Raw genomic sequence first — 22383 nt, forward strand, 5'->3', positions numbered from 1 at the left:
CTGATTTATATTTAGACTTAAGATGCATTTTCTTATAGGGCTGCTGTTTGAAAGGCAAAGTAGACAGGAGGCTGGATTCTGGCCTCTACAAAACAGTGTGGAATCCTTGCTACAGCCCATGCTCCAGAATGACACTAGGGTTTCTCGGAACTTTAGGAACTTGATGATGCAATTTGCCTGACATTGTCTTTTTTGACAGACCATTTAATTACATTCAGCATGCAGAAAAACAAAGAAAAATAAACTAAAAACCGAATTCACTTTTCCTCTGGATCAAAAATTAACCTGGAAGGTGAATTTATTAGGAAGGAAAAGAAAAAACATTCACACTTAAAAATTTGCAAAAAGATATAAGGCAAATAAATGCATGGCTATGGGCAGCTCCTTGCTGCAGCATGTTAGTAGGAATAGCAGTGTTTTGGGGAAGAAACATACTTTAGGTTAGGTCAGTACTACACTGGGTAAGAAGACCTCTAATAATGCCTAAAATCTGGACTCAGAATGCCAGACAGCTCAGATTAGGTGAAGGGGTGGGGGGGGGGAACACGAAGAAGGGGTGTTAGAGGACTAAAGGCCTTTAGAAGCAGATGAGAGAGAAATCTCACATAGCTTACTTAACTGGGTAGTTGACACAGTGGTATTAGGATTGCCATCACTGTGGGATGATCTAAGGGAACTGCATTAATAAAGTCTTTTTGAGGAGATAGATATAGCTGGACATATGTGCGTGTGTTTTGCAGATGCCATATAGTATGTGACTTAATGTGAGCTTTCTCAGACAACCAGGACAGTCTCATTGTTCTTTTGTTTGTGAAATCCTTGTTACAGTAGAATCAGGAATATCATATCATATCCTAGCTCAGTTGTGTAGATTGTGACAATTGATACTCATATTTTTTCTTTACAGCTGGCATACATAGGCTACTTGATGCTGTTCAACTACATTGTGTTAGTGAAGATGGATCGCTGGCCATCTATTCAGGAATGGATTGTCATCTCATACATTTTCACTCTGGGAATAGAGAAGATGAGAGAGGTAAAGTGTCCCCAGCCAAGAAATAGTAAAAAAGGAATAAGCATGGGATTTGAGGTTTTTTTTTTTTTTCATTTGAATATCTTTCTTTAGTATTTCTCTCAGGGTTCATTTTTATGAATGAGCATATCATAAAATTGCCCTTTTTTCAGAAAGGCAAATGGATTGTTTAAAAAAAAGCAGGAAAAAATATCTATCTTCTTTAAAATTAGTGGTCTTTCTTTCTTTCTTTCTTTCTTTCTTTCTTTCTTTCTTTCTTTCTTTCTTTCTTTCTTTCTTTCTTTTCCTTCCTTCCTTCCACCACTTCCGCCACTTCCTTCCGCCACTTCCTTCCGCCACTTACTTCCTTCCGCCACTTCCTTCCTTCCTTCCTTCCTTCCTTCCTTCCTTCCTTCCTTCCTTCCTTCCTTCCTTCCTTCCTTCCTTCCTTCCGCCACTTCCGCCACTTCCGCCACTTCCGCCACTTCCGCCACTTCCGCCACTTCCGTCACTTCCTTCCGCCACTTCCTTCCGCCACTTCCTTCCGCCACTTCCTTCCTCCACTTCCTTCCGCCACTTCCTTCCTCCACTTCCTTCCTTCCTTCCTTCCTTCCTTCCTTCCTTCCTTCCTTCCTTCCTTCCTTCCTTCCTTCCTTCCTTCCTTCCTTCCTTCCTTCCTCCCTTCCTCCCTCCCTCCCTCCCTCCCTCCCTCCCTCCCTCCCTCCCTCCCTCCCTTCCTTTTTTCCTCCCTCCCTTCCTCCCTCCCTCCCTTTCTTCCTTTCCTCCTTCTACTCCCACAAAATTTCTGTGTTCAAATTTCAGTGTGATGCTCCTTTAAGAGCATTCACAAGTACACGGGGATCTTCTGACAAGCCTTAAAGGTCAGCAAAATTCCTTAAAATGTGACTCTAAAATTTTTTTGATGTGTCAAGCAATAGTGTGCATCTGCCTAAGGATGCAAAAGCAGACACATAGAGCAGAGACAGAGCATTTAAAATAGCACTCGGTCTATAAAGTGAGTGAAGTGGCTCTGTTAACCCTGCCCTCGTGGTCTTTCCCACCTAATGCTGTCCTCTTCCACTTAGCCAAAGGTCCATTTATTCCACAGTGACACCAGAGGCCCAGTTCAGCCCTAATGTGAGTGAATGCGAGTCCCATCGACCTCAGCTGAAAGAGCACATTTGTACCCCTGGGCTGAATCTGTTACCAGTTGTGTTTGTACATTCTGAAGCCAGTGCTCTGGAGGACTAGACTAAAAATGGGCTTGCCACATTTGGGCTTCAAAGACGAGTTTCTGACACTGTGTAATAAATGCTACATAATAAATGAAAAGAACAGAGGAAAAGACCCTGCTTGAGTGGCCCGTGAGTACAAGTCATTAGGCAGAAGAGAAAGGAAAGCAGTGGCAGTAGCCACTGCACGAGGACTCTGCAATTCTAATGGAGCCAAGGCACTGCTGGCTCAGCAGGTAGGAGGCAGCACCCAGGAGTTATGTGACCTGATTTTTGCCTAATCATTCAGCCCAAACTGGCACTTCCACAAAAGTTTACCAAGAACATTTGTGACGATTGATTTCTAAGCAGATGTTGGAATTGTTCGCAGATGAGCCCAAAATTCATTCCAAAAACAAATTCATCTTTTTTGAGGAACTGTGTGAGCATGTTCAAATGTTCTTGGGCTAAATATAGAAAATGAAAACCAACAGCTTGTTAACTCTCTAAATGGCGGGACTTATTCATGGAGATCACTTGAATAATAGTTTTAAGAGTAGTTTGGAAAAACAATCAAGTTACACAAATGATCTTGCAAGGAGAATGACAATAAATTCATAAGGTAAGATTATTTATTTTTGTGAAATTCTTGGCTGTGTAACCTAATTTCAAAAAACAGGCCCAAGTACTATCTAGTGTCTCTCTTTATTAAATTTCTGATGCAGAGCTTTATGGTTATTAATTATTCTTGGTCATTTGATGCATATTTTAATGTAACTTTCTGCAAATCTATAGCTTCTTTAAATGTGAATTTTCTGATTGAAAAAATCTTTCATTTTACCCTCCATTCCAAGACCCTAGGTAGAGTTAATACATTTGAAAAACAGAAATACATACACACATTTCTACTGATTTGGTGAGGATTGTAGACTGAATCCTTTGTCCGCTTTGTCCTTTAAAGTCTCTTGCACATAGATACATGTTAATGGTTGAATGGTGGAAAGTTTCAGGAGAAAAATAACAGAGAGTACCCGAGATATTTGTATGATAAGGATGATAAGGATCTATCAGCTTTTCTTTTGGCCTTTGTGGCATATATCTATCTGCTTACTACAGATTTCTTCACCTTTATATGAAAACAGCTCAGCTCCTCTCCTCTGCATTTCCTTTGTCCTTCAGATCCTCATGTCAGAGCCTGGGAAGCTGCTGCAAAAAGTCAAAGTTTGGCTCCAGGAGTACTGGAATGTTACTGACCTCATAGCTATCCTCCTGTTCTCTGTTGGGATGGTTCTCCGCCTGCAAGACCTGCCTCTACGGAGCGACGGCCGCGTCATCTACTGCGTCAACATCATCTACTGGTACATCCGGCTGCTGGACATCTTCGGCGTCAACAAGTACCTGGGGCCCTACGTCATGATGATCGGGAAAATGGTAACACATTGGGCAATCCTCTTCTCTTTGGCAGCGTGTTCTTGGCTCGGTGTCCTTAGCCAGTGGCATTGCTGCAGATCCACCTGTATGATTTTTACATTAGTGTTTCCATGTAGGCTAGAAATCAGTGCTTTACTGAATCAAAACCTCCAGAATCGAGATTGGGTATTTCCTCTTCTGTTAGATATGTATAATTTTCCTTTCTCTGACATCACTCTTCAACAGCAGAGCCACCCTACACCCCGGTGTGCCTCACTTGCAGAAAGTACAAAGGAGATTTGGTGATTTTAAAGGAAGGTGGTTTGTTAAGGTAAAGAAAAAATTGTTCAGGTGTGTAGTACCTTGAGACTCTCAATGTGTTGTGATAGTAATGGTGTGTTCAAAACTGTAATGGTTACGGTGAAGACTGACCCTTCTACAGTTTGATCCACATCCACATGGTCTTCCATCTTTGAAGTTCAGGTGTGTCCTGGTGACATGAGAAATCCATTGGCATAAGTGCAACCTCTGTACCCTGGCCACATCAATCATACACACCATAGCAGGAGTATTAACAGCTTGTGTAATAGTAAATGCATGCACAAGGAATCAAGAGACATTTACTTCCACATGCTTGACTTTTGACTTTTCAATTTTCAATTTTCATGTTTCTATTGAAGTTTTGCAATTAAGCAGCATATGGTTTGTTTCAGTTAAAGAAAATGGCTGGACTTACAGATGCACATGCACACATCCCTGATATTTGGATACCTGCGTATGTAGCTGATACATGTGTACACATTTCACATACAGTATCCAGCTTTTCTTGTGTAAATCATGTCTGTTTCATGCATTTTGAGGTTTAAGATTTGGGGTTTTCTAAATAGATTAAAGCCGAAGCTCCCTTTAAGTAAAAAAAGTAAAATTAACATTAACTCCTCTAGATGAAATGCTGCTATCTGTTTGGTATGGGACAATAATCAGCAAGTCCAAACAGGCTTTCTGTTGTATTTATCTCACAATGGTCCTTTAAGGAAAGCTTTGTCCATCCTCACTATCATAAGAAAAGGGGACATGTATGAGTGCATGGGCTACAATATCTCCTTGGTATTACATTAGTCACAACAGGCACAGTGAGCAGGTGTAGAACTGAAATGCAAAATATACTTCCACTTACACACTCTATCCAACAGGGAACCATTGTCTTATCCCGTCAGTTTACTAGCTTTCTACTGCAAGCCCACAGTGCTGGGTTTGACAAAAAAGATCTTAGTGGAAAAAAAGCCAGGGAGAGAGATTGAGGGAAAACAGAAAGTGATAGTTGAGTTGTTATGTCCTGGAAAAGGAATTTTGAAGTTCCCTTCTTCCAAGAAAGCATAAAGGAGGTTGGCATGAGGTTTTGCAGAGCTCCAGAGTGAAAATACTCAGCAGGAACACAGATCAAAGAGAAAACACTGCTTTAGCAGGTTTCTTTTCTGCCACATTTGGACTCCCTTTCTGCCAGTGGATCTGGTGGTCACTGGGGCTTACACAACACAAAATGTATAAAACATCTGAAAAAACAGCTACCCCTGTACTCTGCTTTATTTTTCACAGATACATGCACTTAAAGTTTCTGTGCTAACACAGGCAGAGTGAGCAACAGTTCAATAATAGAGGGCCCATGTGCAACAAACTTCTAGTAGTCAGTGTTACAGGTGGCTGATAGGAGCCCAACTCCCCCAGCAGTACAAAGAGTGGTTCATTTTTTTGCTATGTCAGGCAGAAAGGAAGTGATTGAAATTAATAGCATTTTCATTCCTTTGTCACTCACATGTGTACAACAAATCAAACCTCGCTCCACTTTCTGTGGAAAACAAATGCAGGAAAATCTCTAACCTCTGTGTGCTCAGTATCTACATTAGAGGGTGTTGAATTTAGCAGCCAAATTGTTCTGAAGCTCTGGGCAGCTGTTAAAGGAGGCAAATTCTTCTATTTTGTGCCTTCCAGTTGCTTGGTTTTCATCATTTGTCCAACTTTCCTTGCACTTTCAGCCACTCTGGCACATCCCCTTTGCCCACACGTGCAATGCACAACCAGTTGGAGTTACTCAGATCAGCCTCTCACATCTATTTTCTCACCAGCTTACTCTCTTGTGCAACACACGCACTCCCTGGGAGCTGCACCTGCAGGAATGGGCTTGAGTTTTTTAAAAACAATAGGTCAAAGCAAAGATGAAGATACAAGGAGGAAACTGAATGGCCAAGCTTATTATTATCTACTGATTTCAGTAGCAGAATATGCTTCTGCTTTTCTGATTTCTGCACAGTGATAGATCTAATTTCCTTTAGGAAATTTCAGGAATTAAGTTGGATTAAATGTCAAGAGAGTCAGAGGTATATCAGTTCCTTTAATGTGTGAAAATATCTGCATTTTTTAGCATTTCTGCAAATACAAAAATTGAAATACAGTCAATTCTTTATGAAATTGTTCCCCAAAAAATTGTGTTTTAACACTTTTTTAAACAGATAACTGATGAGTTCTTTAAATTGCCTTGCTAAAACACCAATTGTAATTTGACATCACAGGCCAAAGGACCTGATACAATGCTCATTAAAGTCAGTGGAAATTTGTCCATATATTTTATTGTATTTCAGACAAGTTACTGAGAGTTTAGAAGATACCCAACTGAGGGAGGAGAAAAGTAATGTGGATCTTGAATGAGGAACAGCACTAAAAATTTTATTTCTTGCAACATGAGGTCATGAGGTCACACCTGTATGACTCCTCATCAAAAATATTTGAAGCTTTTAATAATTGTCTTAAATTGCCTCAAAACACTGATTTTGTTTATTTTTTTGCATGAAATTTTTAAATAGTTATTACATTACAACATATCAAGTTATATATTGCCATCTGAAACAAAGTTTGATCAGACAAGAAAGGAGGAATCGGTTTTCACCCGTAGGTTTGTTCCCTAAAAGCAGTGAGAACTAAATGTCATTATTCAGCTTTCCCATTTCAGGATGCTTTCTGAAGTACAATGATCTGGAATTTCTCTTCTTAAAGGAATATTTTTTTTAGAGATTAATGCCCTGAGTTAAAGAGGAATGTTGATGGTTGACTTCACTGGTTTTTAATTATTTAAAGCATTTCTTTTCCTCTCTCATGTCCCCAAGGTTATTTTCTATCTTTCCTGCTATTTTATGAACCTCAAGACTTTTGTTTTCCCCTGCTTTTTTGCACTTGTCCTTGGTTCTTTCTTTCCATCTTCCTGATTCTCTCTCATCTGACCCCTGCTCCGCTGGTGCCCTTCTCCTAGATCCTCTCTCTCTAAACACAAGCCTACCTTTTTCTCTGTAAGCCTCTTTTCTCTGGTACATACTTCCCCCAGTGTTGCTTTGACCTCAGGTTGCTTTAAAATTGAAGAACCCCTGCAGCAGTTCCAGCTCCACCTGCTGCATGCAGGTCCCTCTTCCAGCAGCCCGTGCCACGGGCAGCCTGCCCTGGGGCTGCAGAGGTGCCCCACGGAGCCACCAGGCACCAGCTGAGGTGCAGGCTGGGCTCACGCCTCTCTTGCAGGGAGGGCTGGGTTCAGCTGAGCCGGAAAATGCAGAGACTGGAGGGAATAAAACTCGTAAGGTTTAGAGGATTCTCAACTTGAGTTTTGGCAGAGACAAAAGTTATGTCCAAAACTGTGAAAAACAGCTCAGTTGTAACAATTATGAAGACCTGGCAAGTCTCTAAGTTTTAAAGGGATCTTACCAGGGACTTAACACAACTCCCATTTTTTTCACATTCACTTTGGGTAATCTCTGTTGTACCTGGCTGATGCCCATTGTTCTGCTCCCTTGAGGGCTTTTTCTAGAACAGTGCTTCTAATCTTCAGATCTATTCAACATCTTGTAGGATTGCTGTCCCACATTTTTCAGGAACATTTTGAATGGGTGGGCACTGTTTGCAAACACTAGTTAGTCTTGGGCATATGCGAATGAGGCCCTCAACAGTGGAGAAGAGCAGAGTTCACTGTCTGTTATCTGATTGGGTTTTTTTAATGTGGCATTTGTCAGACTCCCCCACCAAGCGGATTTTTATCCCAGCCAGTATCACAGCTTTCCTTTCTCACTGGTTACCACCATGGTGTCCCTTATGTTGTAGAAACAGGCTGTTCTGCCACCCGTTCCTCCGTATGTTAGCTGCAGCTCCCTTTGCTCCGAGATAATGACTACCAGTGAATAAAATTATCCATGTCAGTCCTTTTGCTTAGGTACAGTTGCCACATGGTGCCTGTAAACATCATCTCATGACCCTTGCCCAGACCCGGCTGCTGATTCCGCTGAACCCTCTTGTTGAGGCAACTGGTGTGACCAGATGGTACTCTGTATTTTCAAGCCTATTCATAACATTTGAATTGTTCTTGGAAGTCACACTGGGTAAAACCAAGGACACGATAGCACCACTTCACTTCTTTGAAAAATAATTTTTTTTTATGTGTAAATGAGAACGGCTTTTCAAAATTTGTTTCTGAAAATTCTGTTCTAAGATTCACAGACCTTTTTCTTTTATTGCAGTTCATGATAATAGGAAAATGGGCAAAAATTTCCTTTAATTGTTGTCCTTTCTCTCTCTTTTTCTCTCCTTTTTCCTGTCATTACATTCAGATGATAGACATGATGTACTTTGTCATCATCATGTTGGTGGTTCTGATGAGCTTCGGTGTGGCAAGACAGGCCATTCTCTTCCCCAATGAGGAGCCTTCGTGGAAGCTGGCGAAAAACATTTTTTACATGCCTTACTGGATGATCTATGGGGAAGTGTTTGCAGACCAGATAGACCGTAAGCAAGTTTATGATTCTCATACTCCAAAGTCAGGTATCCAGCTTTGATCAGATGATGTCCTGTTAGATCATGTGTGTTTGCTCAATAAATGGCTCTGGATAGAGGAACTTCTCCAACACAGAGAATGATCACAAAAGTATTTTTTTAGCTAGTATTGGGGTGTCAGTTTCAGAACATGCTTCTGGCATCACTTGGCAATCATTTAACTGTAAATCTGTAATGCTAAATTATCATGCATTTAGAGAAGGTTATAAATGTGTCCTTTTTACCAGCTTGGTGGCAAGAATCCCCTTCCTGGTATCCAACATGAATTTGGTGTTGTACTTGGGACACAAAAGGTCACTAATTTTTTCTCATCCCTTGGTTTATTTTTAGACCTAAATACTTTTTGTCTTACTTCATATTGATGATCATGTCTAATAATTAGGGGTCAGACCTTTCAGCTCCTGTATTTGATAGGGATCTAACCTGATGAGTTTTCTTTTCTCTGTTACCTTTTGAGTACTGCATTTAAGTTAAACCCTGTGATGCAATTCTTTGGATCTAATAATTAGATCCATTTTTAGAATATTGCTTTTTTTTTTTTTTTTTAGAAAGCAAGACTGTGCTCACACCAATGCAAACAGGAAAACAGGAAAAGAGACAGTATTAAATATATTATCTCCTCAGGCTTCATCAGATAGGTGATCAGGAAAATGCTGGTTTGCTGTTTAGATTAAATCTTGGGGTCCCGCTCATTGCTTTACCACCAAATGAGAGATCTGGTCATGAGAAATGATGCAGTAGATGACCAAACTAAAAATCACAAACAAAACAATGTCATCTTTTGCAGCTACTGTCATGTAATTGATGTTCATCATTCCTACTTAACTACATGCAAGTCTTGGTAGGATTTGGAAGTCAGTACCTTTTCCAGTGGCAGATGGCTTCCATTAAAGCTCTGTTTAGGATATTTCATTTTATTCTATGTACCATCTTAGGAAATGACATTATTTTCAAAATTTATTTGATGTTTGTTCAGTAGTGAGAAAATTTGAGTGAAAAAAATTTTCCTGATCTGATTAAAAGTAGTAAATGTATCTATATCACAAATAATGCCCCCAGTTGAATATAGTTTCAGTATCGCATGGCAGATGTTGCAGCAGTTTCATGTTGACATCTTCTTCCTGGCTAGCGCAGTATTATTATTCTGGATACAGATGAAACCTCCTTTTTATCTTTGCTTCCCTGCTTGGTTTTCAGAGGCAGCATGGCATGCAAGGAAGTAAGCAAATACCTATAATCACAAAATTTCTCACTATGTTTTCACTTTTTACCCAATTCCCTCTTTTTCATCCTTTACCCTATACTTTTATTTTTAAAAATTCATTAATTCCAAAGGCGTAATAGTTGGGGATATAAAACTTTGTCTTGCTCTGAAGGCATATTTTAGAGCAATAAAGATTTGTACCATTAAAACAATACTTCCTTCTACAAGCAGAATAATGTCTGTCCCTCTATAAGTGGCCATTTATTGATATTGTACTGAGTAACTACCATAGTGCAACAAACATGGCAATTGGCTGAATAAAGTGTTCTTGTTTTTTTCTTTTAAATGAAGGGCTGATTACAGTTTAGAACCCATAAATTTTAGAAACTGAAGGGTGTTTAAGAATGAAAACAGGGTGGCAGACTGCACACCCTTGCATGAGGATTTGTGTTATTTAGATGCACAACATTTAAATAATGCAAAAAGATGCAGAGTAATTATTTCTGAAGCTTAGGGAGAGTAAAATTCCTGGTGGCCTAAACTCCGGCTTTACATATAGACATATTGTTTTTCTACCTGTGTCACAGAAATTTGGAGTTGCAGCAAAAGTGATGATGTCAAAATGAAAAGCAAAACCTACTTCCTCCTTCCTGAGAGGCAGATGATGCAGGGAATTAGAATCTGCCACTCTCCTAGCACAAATTGTGTACAGTATGTCATGTCTGTCTGATGCTCAGTTGTCTCAAAAATGTTATCTGTGGCAGCACAGGCAATAGTTGGTGATGTTGTTACACAATCAAAATGACCCAATGGACACCCAGAAGGTTTTACTAGTATACTCACATTTTTTCACTGTTTAAACATTTGCTGTTATTTATGTTTTCCATGTTGTTCTAAGCTAAATCAGCCACTGTGCTCATGTTTAAGTGCTACAGTGTTTGTACTTTCTCAAATAAGATAAGCATGTTCTACAATTGTTATGCTACATCTAAATTGCAATTTATCTTCATGATTTAGAGCACATTCTTTTTTTAATCAGTATTACTTTAACAACAAGAAAAGGGGGTTGCTTTGTGATTTTGTTTATATTTTGGTGTTTAATATTGTTACATTATTAGCAAACTTGGGTTTCAGTAAAAGTGCTGACCATGGAAAAGCATGTTTATTTGAGCTAGTCTCCTGGAAATCAATCCTGGTATCCGAGAAATGTACAGAAAAGTAGGCTACTCTAACATCTCTAATGTACTTTTTTTAAGAAAAAACAGTTTTATCTATTTAATTAGTTATTTTTATTTGTAAGAAGCATGCCATCAAGGCTGACCAGATACAACGCCTAAGTCCATCTCATCAGCTGGCAGCCTTTTCATCCAGTGGATCTGCTGTGATTTTTGTTTCAGCACACTGCTAAATGTCTTGTTCTAAAACAGTGCATATTTACTTTTTTTACCCATCGTTTCTGTACTCATATAATTTTTTAAGGAAAAATATGTAAGCTGGAGTATGTGTTAATGTCCTGTTGGTATGTGATCTCATCTTCAACTCAAAAGTGAGGACACATTATATGATTATGAACACATTATTGAGTGGTGGTGTTTATTATCAGTGATGTCCATAACTGCTACAAACCTACAAATTTCTGACTAAAAATCAGTTGTAAAGTGGGGTGGAAGAGAGTAAATCTTTTAGATCTGTGTTCAAATTTTCAGGTTAAGTCAACAAAACCAGAAAAACCACTCTCTAAGTAGTTCCTCTCAGACTGGCAGTTCATCATAATATGACCACTAAAAAATCTAAAAGGCTTGTCATATTAAACAGGTGCTCCATATGAAAAGATGTAGAACTGGAATGGTAGGCTTCAGTGATTCTTGTATGAAGAGAGTGTGAGAAGTGAGAACTGCTGAATGTGCCTAAAACATGCTGAGGGAGGAGCCACAGACAGCAGCCCATGGCAGAGTGACTGCTGCCAGCAGTGGGGACATCCTGGGCTCCTGGTGCCCTTTCAGTGCCATCCAGTCCACATGGCCTGGGGAATGGGGAACCAGAAAAGACAGACTTCACTATCACAGTGCAATCATAATGGTCTTCCTCTAGGTGTTTGAGCAGGAAATGAGTAGAATTTGATCTATAAACAAAGGACGTGCAATTACAGTTAATTAGACCATATTTTCCCCATAACTGCATGCGGATGTTCAGAACATTCCATGTAGCTGATCTGGCACAGACAGAAGGTTTCACATACCATGTTGTCTACTCAGGAAGTTTTAGCAATTTCATGAAACAGTCTTTGGAAGTATGTAAAGATCAAGGAATAGTCAAGCTACTATAGTATACTATAATAGTCAAGCTACTTCATGGAAAAGTCCAACCAGTCCAAGTGAAACATCAATCATGACTGAAACCAACTTGAGCTATTGAGTTTTGACTCGGGCCTAGAAAACTCCAATTACCAACTATTGAGATTCAGATAAAGGCTTAGATCTTAGAATTGAAAGCAGGCAGTAAGCTAATCAAATTTATAAATTATTTAAAGGTCGGGAAATTAAAAATTAATATATTTCAGGAAAGGAATAATAATAGGAGCTTGATAAATTGAAAAAAATAGACTGATCTCAATTATGTAGTTGAGTAAAGATATATTATTATCCACTGATAGCTGGGGGAGGAAGGAGAATCTGAATCAGGGAGCTGGTGGTGGCACGTGCAACTGTCTCACTTGGAGGCTGCCTTTCCTAATCCATCTGTGCCTTGTGCTGCCCAATGGAATCTGTGGGACAGCAGCCAGACATGTAACTACTTCAGTGGATGCCTGTCCAGAAGTGGACAGTATTCCCACAAATACTGTAAAATCTCTCCCTCAGTTCACCTCACGTTGGCACTTGTGCTGGCAGTTTTAGCCAGGAATATTCATAGGACAGTTCTCACCTGTGAAGAACTCTTTTTCACCTTACATAACTATCTGCCCCTCTAGAATACTATGGATACAGAAGGATATAAGAAATACTGAAATGGAAATGTGAGTTTGTTGGTAAAAAACATGTAGGTAGAGGACATAAATGCCAGGTTGGGAAATGGCAGTTTTCTGTAGAAAATGAACATCAGAGCTCACATTTTCCTGTATTCAGAAGACCAAGAAACTGAACCTGCTGTTCTGGGAACAGAACAGGCTTCTGGGAAGGTTTTCAGGTTTTCCTGGTGTCTCACAGGTTGGATTTCCATCTGGATTTTTTTACCAGCTGACAGCACTTCATGTGCCATCTGGAATCTGAAGATCACTCTGAATTTATTTATTATGTCTATTTCTGTTTTGGAAAAACCTACCTAGTTTAAGAGGAAAAGATGGGACCTCTTTCTGTTTCAATTGTATTACAGGAATATCAAGTAACCAGAATGCAGTAGTTTCAGAAGATGAGAGACTCTCATACACAGGTTTTAACTATTCAATGATCTTCAGAGTAAACTATAATTAATACGAAAAACTTTAAAAATTCTTTAAATTTCTTAATCTTTTAGATCTGTTTAAGTTTTACAATTCTTGAAAATTTCTTTGTACAAATGAAAATTACGTACTAAACTCTTTATGACCTTACAGGCTGCATGCTTTTCAATAGGAGCTTCCTACTTGGCCTGTCATTTGCATGGACATTTCTGGAATTAGAACAAACAGAACAGAAAGCTCTGTACAAAACAGAATAAATCATACCTGTGGCAATAATTTTAAGGTTGTTAGACAAAGGTGGTGGATAAGATTTTTGCACAGACTACAAACAATTTTGAAAGTCACTCTGGGCTGGATTGCAGCAGTATTCCCATATCTAGCACTCCTGATGTTCTAATTCAATTCTCCTTGGTTGGCTATTTTTAATTGGGTAAGGAGTAGAGTAGAGGAGTAATAAAGCACTAGAGTGAACAAGAAAAATACAGGGGTTTACTATAAATTATTATTAAAATACCAGCGGATTGAAGAGACCCTTCAAAGTCACATTTAATGTGGCCTGGGTCAAGAAGCAACATGGTCAGAGTGCTGCAGTTAAAGAAACATTCTTGACATAAGGAGACACTGTTCAGCTCCCTGGATATTTCTGTTGATGAACAGAGTAATTCTGTGAAATTCAGAGTTTGCAGATTTTAGTGTTTTCTCCATCATTGAAGAAGAGAACAACTTTAGGAAGGCCACTTAATGTTTTTGGTGGGGGGGGCAATGGGTTTCAATATTTACCAGTCTGGTAAGCTGGTAAGGCTGCTTAGATATTTGGTTCAGAAATTATAAAATGCTTTCACATATTTTGGATTCATTGTGGGTCAAAATTGGAAGGTGCCTACATACTCATAAATAGGATGATGAAAGTGCATTAAAAATAACCAGACTTGAATTTTTTAAAAAAATTTGTTTTGTTATTTGGTTGCACTTATTTGTTTCCACTTTATTTATAATTGTGAACACAGGAAAGCATCCCTCAGTTTATTGTGATTTCAAACAAATCAGTTTGTATTGTAAAAGTGGTATCCATTTTTATAGGAGAAGTTTTCATCAAAGGCAAAAAGCTATTTAGTGGCAGAGCTGTTCAATTGTGCCGTTTGGTCTTTTCATTATTTCCCACACCTGCTCTGGAAGGGTGCAGCTGGGGTAAGAGTCATGATGCAGAAACTCACCAGCATCCTTTGCCAACCCCTCCACCCAACACACATTAAATGTGAGCAGTGTCCTTGTCATGACCGTAATTACAGCAGGGAAATTCTTCCTGAGCTCTGCCTGCACGATGGGCCTGAAACCCACAGCAGCTTGAATTACTTTTGGGTTTTTGCAACTATTCCCCAGGCAGGAAAGAGGAAGTGTTAGGAATGCAGCAAGGACGTCCCAGCAGGAAACTGTAAATGGGAGTCAGAAAGGAAAAATAAGCATGGAAAGAGATTGTGGAAAAGGAAGCAAGGGATGCAAAAAGTATGTACATCTACAGGTGTCAAGAGGCAATGTTTGAAAGCTTTGTGAAGTTAATTCATATAATTTAAATTAAAACTCCAACCATTTACTGTTTTCTAAAGCCTAAGTTCAGGACATAGTGTCTGAACTTTATTCAATGGCCTGTAGGTATCAGAGCTGTTGGCTTTTTCAGCTAACTGAGATTGGCATATCATTATGCTACCAGAATTTGCTTCTTCAGGAAAGCATTTTGCTAGAATTAAGTGTTCTGTGGTTTGTGTTAGAGCAAGGCTATAATGTAAAACAGATGAGTCAAATTTGCATACATGTTAATATTGGGCTTTGAAATATATTACAATATATTAATGCACATATTACAAAAATTACTTCATCTCTCCAAAAATAATTCATATTTTGAATGATGTTATACATGAAGGGCAGAACAGATTCCTCAGGGGCGAGGCAGAGTACACACCTTCAATTAACCATAGTGAAAAAAAATCCTTTAAAATACATGTCATAGTTTAAATATGAAAGAAGATGTTTAATGACATGCCATGGAACACAGACTTCTGCATTTTTGAGCACACGTCATATGTTTTCTCCTGCAGCTGAAGATGTGAAAATTAAGTGGTGGCTTAGCTCTCCATTAGTAAGGCAAGAAATGAGCATTCCCATGCACCCACAACAAAATATGCAAAAGAGAAAAGAGAAAAACTTCTGCAAAGCTTCAGGACAAGCTGAACCACAATGGGTATATAGAATAGACTGTGGGAACATGTCTGCAAAAGAAACCTAATTTGGCCATCACTGAGTGACACAAACCAACAGAGATTACCCACTTGTAAGCAAGTGGAGCTGGAAAAATATTTCTTGTCTTCTTAACTGTTTTTTTTCCTAGATTAAATTCTATGTTTTTTAGGGGGAAAAAAAAGGATAATAGAATTGGAACCAGAGTTGGACCTGAGTTTTTAATCTCATTTATCTAAGGTTTGAAAAATGCTTTTCAAAATTTTTCTCATTATTTGGAAAGATATTATTTGTTCTGTTTTCAGCACAAAAGAGGACAACAGGTTTCAGATATTGTGATTGTTCTGTCACTGGTGAAATCACAATGGGTTTTAGTACTTTGTTGTATTGGACTTTGTACCTCTGACTGAATATATGAGCAAGTTAATGTTTCCACACAAACAGAGACATAAGTTTCACATTGCGTGCTGATAGCAAGAGGAATTGAATGGTGCAGTTTCTGCTGGGTGAAGGCCAAGAGCAGAGAGCTCCGCACTCCCGGCACTACACTGATGGTATTTTGAATGAAACCAGTGCTTGGAGCAGTGTGGAAATATCCCTGCCTTAAAATGATTTGCAAAGTGATGTTTACTGAGAAATGAAGAATTGCGTAGTTTCAGCCTGCTCCAGTAATAAAATGTGGTTTTGCAAATAGGAAGGACTGGTAACACCATGTGCCCAAATACAATGGAGCTGCTGATAAAAAGCAGGGTTGCCCGTATTCCACTCTGGGATTTCTTTTTCAGTGAGTTGAATATTTTTGGATAAGTCATGTAGTCTTGTTTCACATATGGCTACAATGGTTCTGTGTGTAATATGCTCAAAACAAAGTACCAAAATCACACATAATGTAATATGATGGCCAGTACAGACATCCATAAGTGAATGTCAAGCTCAGTGAACCAAGTTCAGAAGAACATTTTCAAGAAGATGCAATGGTCGGTACTGGAAATGTGAATTTCTTGCCATACAATGAAATTCTACATATGGCATCATCAAACTTCATTTTCCATGAAGTCAGTACAAAACCCCAATGAAATCACTAGGAACTGAGCCAGTGCTGAGAACTTTGGAAATTGCTCACTTAAACTTCTTTTTGATGGGGATGAGGGAAAGCTAGCTGTAGTGCTGTGCAAAATTTACTAAGATGGCTTGTATTTGTAAGCTGCTGCTTCCATAATTTTCTTGAAGAGCTGATTATGGAGATCCGCAGAACCACCAGGACTGAAGCTGCGGAGACATAAACTGAACCCGTGCTTGGAGATGATTATCCTTCACTGCACATGAAGGCATATTAAAACACAATCAGGGAAAACTATTTCACCATATTTTCTCTCTCCTTGCTTCAGTTCTACAACATTAATATCAAGAACATTTTTATTCCAATGTATTTGTGGAATAAACAGGTGGCATCTCTGCTGCATACATGTCCCTGTACCTGGTTCAGTAAAGACTTGCTAATCTCCCCCACTGTTTCTAGGCATGCAGTCAAGAGTCCTTAATAGCAGAAAGTCATTATGGCTATGTCCTAGTGGGGCTTGACACAGTGCAGTGCACAGCAATAAATGTCTACTCTTTCATTTACTTTCATGGACTTCCTTTTCCTTATTTATCACATCCTTCTCAATCAATAAAAAAAGGCAAGGTTTTCACTGTTAAATAAATAATATACAAGCCTTTTTGTAGAATTAAACAATTCAATAATTTCATTTTCACAGCCACTAATTGCCACCAGACTACCATATTATTTAGTATTACGTATGCAAATAGGCAGTTTACTCGCACTAGGCATGTGTCCTGAGAGAAATATCTTGATACCCATGGCACATAACACACAATAACAAAAACTACAGCCTGTAAAATCTGTGATACCGAGCATAAACTTCTGAGGAGAGAATGTCAATGCCATTGTTATTTGGATGATATTGCCTTGGCAGGCAGGCCATTATAAATATTTAAATATTTCCACACAAACTACTGAAAAAATAAGTTTCATTCCCATTTTGCATTTTTTTGTTTCTAAATTTTGTTCCCAGCACCTTGTGGTCAAAATGAAACCAGAGAAGACGGCAAAATTATCCAGCTACCTCCCTGCAAGACAGGAGCATGGATCGTCCCTGCCATCATGGCCTGCTACCTCTTGGTAGCAAACATCCTTTTGGTGAATCTCCTCATTGCAGTTTTCAAGTGAGTGACACTTTGCAAAATATAGACTTGGGGAGGATACATATTGTTCACAGCCTACGAAGACTGCTGAGCTTTGGCTTTGGCTGAGATACATTTTCCTAGGATGTAAGGGGGAGAGGGAAAGAGGCTTGTCTCCAGGAAACAAGGGAAATGCCAAGTTTTTCACATTGTGCTCATTTCCAAGGACAGACACCTGATGGGAACCAGGGCAAAGAAGCCAAATAAGGCTCAGTTATGGCATCATACGTTCCCAATGGGGAAAACAAAGGTAAAAATACTTCCCCATCTCAATAGGATGTTGTAAGACCCTGGGGTTGTACAGTGCAGACATTTACAATCATAAGGTACTTCAAAAAGGCTGATTATCACCATGCTTTGCCCAGGCAAAAACTTCCTCTTTTGTTCTGCTTCCTGTTCTTGTGACAAGGAAACATTTGCCAGTGTTATTGAAATGTATCTAGTTATGATGCTGTCATGTCATCTTTGGCAAAGCACCCAAAACCATTTTCAGTCTGATGTTATTTTCTTCTTCTTGCCTTCTAGCAACACGTTTTTCGAAGTCAAATCTATATCAAACCAAGTTTGGAAGTTTCAAAGGTACCAGCTCATCATGACATTCCACGAAAGACCGGTTCTCCCACCACCTCTGATCATTTTCAGCCACATGACAATGATATTTCAACACCTCTGCTGCAGATGGAGGAAGCATGAAAGTGACCCAGATGAGAGAGACTATGGATTGAGTAAGACTCAGATGATGCAGAAAGGGGGCTTTACAATTCCTTTCATAATGTCTAGTGTTTGACATGCGTGAAGTCAAAGCCCTGAACCTTGATAACCTTCCCAGCAAAGTAACAACTCTCACCTGCAAAAACCTTACCTAAATTAGTTAGTTTTACCTGATTTGCCCAACCCTTCATTCTCTTTGCAATGTTAAGTAAGCTGTGTTTTTCTGGAACTATCTGGGGTTGTTGTCTGTTTGTTCCTTCAAAGCAGAGAGGTTTGTTTTGCTGTTACTAGTGGTCTGTTATTGCTGGAATTCTTCTCACTCCATGACAGTTCCAGCTTTATTTTTGAAAATGCAGAGCAAACAGCACATACTTCTCCTGAGCACACTTTTTGCCTAGATAAGCTTAGAGATGGTAAAAGGCAATTTTGTTTACATCATCTCTCCTTGACTCTGACTCAGACTGGAGGAGTAGTTCCTCAATAGGCTTAAAATGAAGTCCCATAACCATGATGAGAAACCTGTCAGATTATTTTGATAATGCTTTCCTCTTCTCTATCTAATTCTTTGAGTTAGAATATCTCCACCTTGCCCAGTGTTCATGCCAGAGGCAGGGAGCTAAGGGATGTGTATCTCTGCTCAGCATTAGCCCATGCCACAGCCCACTTCTCTGTGAGGAAGGAGCAGGAGTCACTTGTGGCCCTGGACATGCAACCAGACGTCTCTCCTCCCACTCCCATCACACTGCTGCCTGCAGGTGTCACTTCTGGCCACATCAGACAGACCCCTGCATGCTCAGACTCCTTCCTAGCAGTCTGCTAATCTCATTATTTGTCTGTTAGGTTAAAGGTGGGCTTTGGCTTTCACCATCTGTCCAGTCATGACCAGCAGCTGTCTTTAGATCTCATGAAATCAGAACATATTCATGTTTGCTCAGCATTTGCCTGCTTAGGTGCATCTGTCTACAGAATCATATATAACTGAAGCACTAATTTCATAATGTACAGCATCTATCTGTTTTCATGTCAAAATGCCACATACTTGCTTATGAAATTTAAGTCCATAAGTTTCACAAATAAGAATGTAGTTAGTTCACATGTTAATATTTGCCAAATTCTTATTTCTCAATTTTTTTCCACAGAACTTTTCATAACTGAGGATGAATTGAAAAAGGTCCATGATTTTGAAGAGCAGTGCATAGAAGAGTATTTTAGAGAAAAGGATGACAGATTCAACTCCTCCAATGATGAAAGAATCCGTGTCACTTCAGAAAGGTGCACTTTTTTGTTCTCATAAGTTAATCTGGAAATGTGTTTCTGTCACCACCCTCACTCTTTCTTTTTTTCTTGTAAAAGGAAATGAAGTAATTTTGGTAAGTCGTAATTAAAAAGAAAAGTGATAAAATGTGATGAGTTTATTTTCTCTTTTTCTGGTTTGTGATTTTGGGTTGGTTTTTTTGGGGGGGGTGGTTTTGTTGGGTTTTTTTTCGTTGTTGATGTTGTTCAGTTTGGGTTTTTTGGTTTTTTTTTTGGTGTTTTTTTTTGTTGGTTTTTTTTGTTTGTTTTTGGTTTTTTTTTTGCTGAAGCATATGTGTTTAAGGCTGGGCTAGGTGTGACTCTGAGGGAAACCACACCTACCTGCCTGTTCTAGGAGAAGATGTCCCTGCCCATGGCAGTAGGGTTGCAACTGAATGATCTTTAAGGTCCCTTCCAACCCACATCATTGTATGATAAGCTTTGTAAGAGGGATCTTTTATCCAGTTGTATTAAAGTATAACTGATGCAGTGAGAGGCTCCAATTATGCTTGCATTTCAGCTCTTGAAACAGGATTTCAGGGCACAAGTAGACACAACAAAATGGGAGTAAGTTAGAGTTCCTCAGTGAAAAACCTGACTTTAGAGTTTATCTGTGAGTGATTCAGATAAGAAGCAAGCCTTGTTTCGGGATAGCCTGGCTAGGTAAGCTAGTTTCATTGGAACCAATAGCAACATGGATTTTAGATGGAATGAGACCTTTCACCTACAGTAATGCACAGAGGGAAAAAGCAATACAGTAATTTAGTGGAAGTTGCTAGTCTGCAAATTCAAATCATATTGGAGGGGAAGTTGGTAAGGCATGGAATGGCTACCTTGTAAAGGATGGCCAAGTAATCCGGCATTCCTGGGTCTGGAAGAGACAAATGAGGGATGAAATTATAGAGGTCTGTGTAAGTATGAGAGCAAGGAGAGGGTGAACAGAAATCAATTGTTTGCTGTCACACTCAGAACAAGATATAAGGGAGTAAGAGAATAATTTACCAGGATCCTGTGTTCAAAATAAACAGAAAATAGGTGATCTTTATTTTCGCTCTCTAAATAGTGTAACAGAACAAATTTTTGAAAGACGGTGAGGTCTAAAAGAAGCTGATGATGTCAGCTAAAATGCTACATGCATTCAAACAAGACTAGACAAGCTTATGAAAGAGAAATCCAGTAAGGACTGCTAAATACATAGAGATCATGTTGAGCACATAAAGTTCCTGAGCAAAAAATATGAAAGACTGAAGAATATACAGGCGAAAGAACTACATATACTTCAAAGTAAGATAGTAGATAAACTGGTTTGTGGTCCAACTGAGTACCTTTTTTTTCTTGTGTTCTGATGGTCTGGTGGCCACAGAACTGAACTGAAAAGTCATAAATGCAGGTTCAAATCTCTGAGTATAGCTTTTCATTATATAGCCAAGGAAGGAAGAGGTATCTTTGAAGAGCTGTAAATAAGAAACATTGTAGCTAGGTCCTCTCCTACATCATGCAAGTGCTGTAAGTCCTTGAAAATAAAAATATAACAGGCTGCCTTTCCATTCTGTGCTGACCCTATTTTGTAGGAAAAGGGCCCTTATCTATAATTTAAATGAAAATCTTAAAGCATCTTGTTCCAGAATCAAGCTCCTGAATATGAATCCTAAGTGAAGGCAAACACCTGAGCCTCACAGAGAAATAGCTCTTTAAAAATCCATTTATCTTAGCCAATAGTTTAATGTGGAGACCAGGGTGCCACAGCTCTGTAAGAGAGATCCAGGCAGTGACCCTGTGGGGTACACAGGTCACTCCCAGGCCCAATCAGTGACATCCCAGGTGAACGCAGCTCTTACTACATAATAGGTCTGAGGAATATTTAAAAGATACTTGAGGAATCAGGGCTATCTGAGTATCATACATAACACATTATAGAAACAGCATGCCTGGGTCTTTTATTTTGCCTGCAGTCATGACAAAGTCCTCTTAAATCTAAACCACTTGTCTTGGTTCCAGCCAGATGAGGTTAACTTTTGCAGTAGCCAGGCAGGGGTGGGAGGACCCTGAGGTTGTTTGATACCACCTATGTCCTTGTCAGGAGCATGGGAAAGGGACTCTTGCTTCTTAGGAGGAGGGATTCCTTCTGGTAGAGAAAACATGATGGATGGAACAGGGCCTTTTCACTGTAAATAGTTTATCCTCCTTCTCCTTCTCCTTCTTTCTTCCACCTTTTGTTGCAGTTTTGTTGTTGTTACTGTTTATTCTCTTCTTTACTGCTGTTTCCAGTAAGTTGTTCTTATCTCAAACTTCACCTTGTGTGCCTCCAATTGAAGCAGGGGAGGGGAAGTGGCATCATGGCTTCTAAACTGGAGAATACCATTCCTAAACCATGACATCACTAGAATTATTTTTGTAACCTGTGGAACATTCAAATAGGTAAAATCCAGATTTTCACTTTAGAGTTTCTTTATAGAGTTATCATTGCACAAGTAACAAGATACAGAGCAAAGAAGGCAGAGAAGATGCAAGACTATGGTTTCTCTTCCAATGCCCAGTCACTAGCCTGTAGTAGTAGACCAACTATAAGACCCATGTTAGAGCCATGAGATACCAGTTTAGTCATCTGTCCAATTAGGTCAGCTTTATGTGGTGTAAAATGGGACCAGAAAACCCTGGAAATGTGAGTGAAGTTCTTCCCAAAGACCTTTCATTTACAAGAAGCTGAGCATGCTGTTAGGCTCAAGAAGGGAAGGGAAGTTGCATAACTGCACCTGCACCTGGACCA

The 22383-nt window shown here is 39.3% G+C and overlaps 1 protein-coding gene across 9 annotated transcripts in view; it reads left to right on the forward strand.

Moving 5' to 3' along the window:
- Nucleotides 1-22383, forward strand: part of TRPM3 (transient receptor potential cation channel subfamily M member 3) — a 415622-nt gene that overhangs the window by 379781 nt on the left and 13458 nt on the right. For all 9 annotated transcript variants that reach the window (XM_064736884.1, XM_064736885.1, XM_064736886.1 and 6 more), the window contains 6 exons: nt 908-1036; nt 3403-3654; nt 8274-8448; nt 17444-17594; nt 18138-18337; nt 19463-19595. In XM_064736884.1, coding sequence (XP_064592954.1) covers nt 908-1036; nt 3403-3654; nt 8274-8448; nt 17444-17594; nt 18138-18337; nt 19463-19595 — 1040 coding nt within the window. The remainder of the gene's footprint in view (nt 1-907; nt 1037-3402; nt 3655-8273; nt 8449-17443; nt 17595-18137; nt 18338-19462; nt 19596-22383) is intronic.

Source organism: Zonotrichia leucophrys, chromosome Z (genome assembly GCF_028769735.1).
Source record: "Zonotrichia leucophrys gambelii isolate GWCS_2022_RI chromosome Z, RI_Zleu_2.0, whole genome shotgun sequence".
Classification (NCBI taxonomy): domain Eukaryota; kingdom Metazoa; phylum Chordata; class Aves; order Passeriformes; family Passerellidae; genus Zonotrichia; species Zonotrichia leucophrys.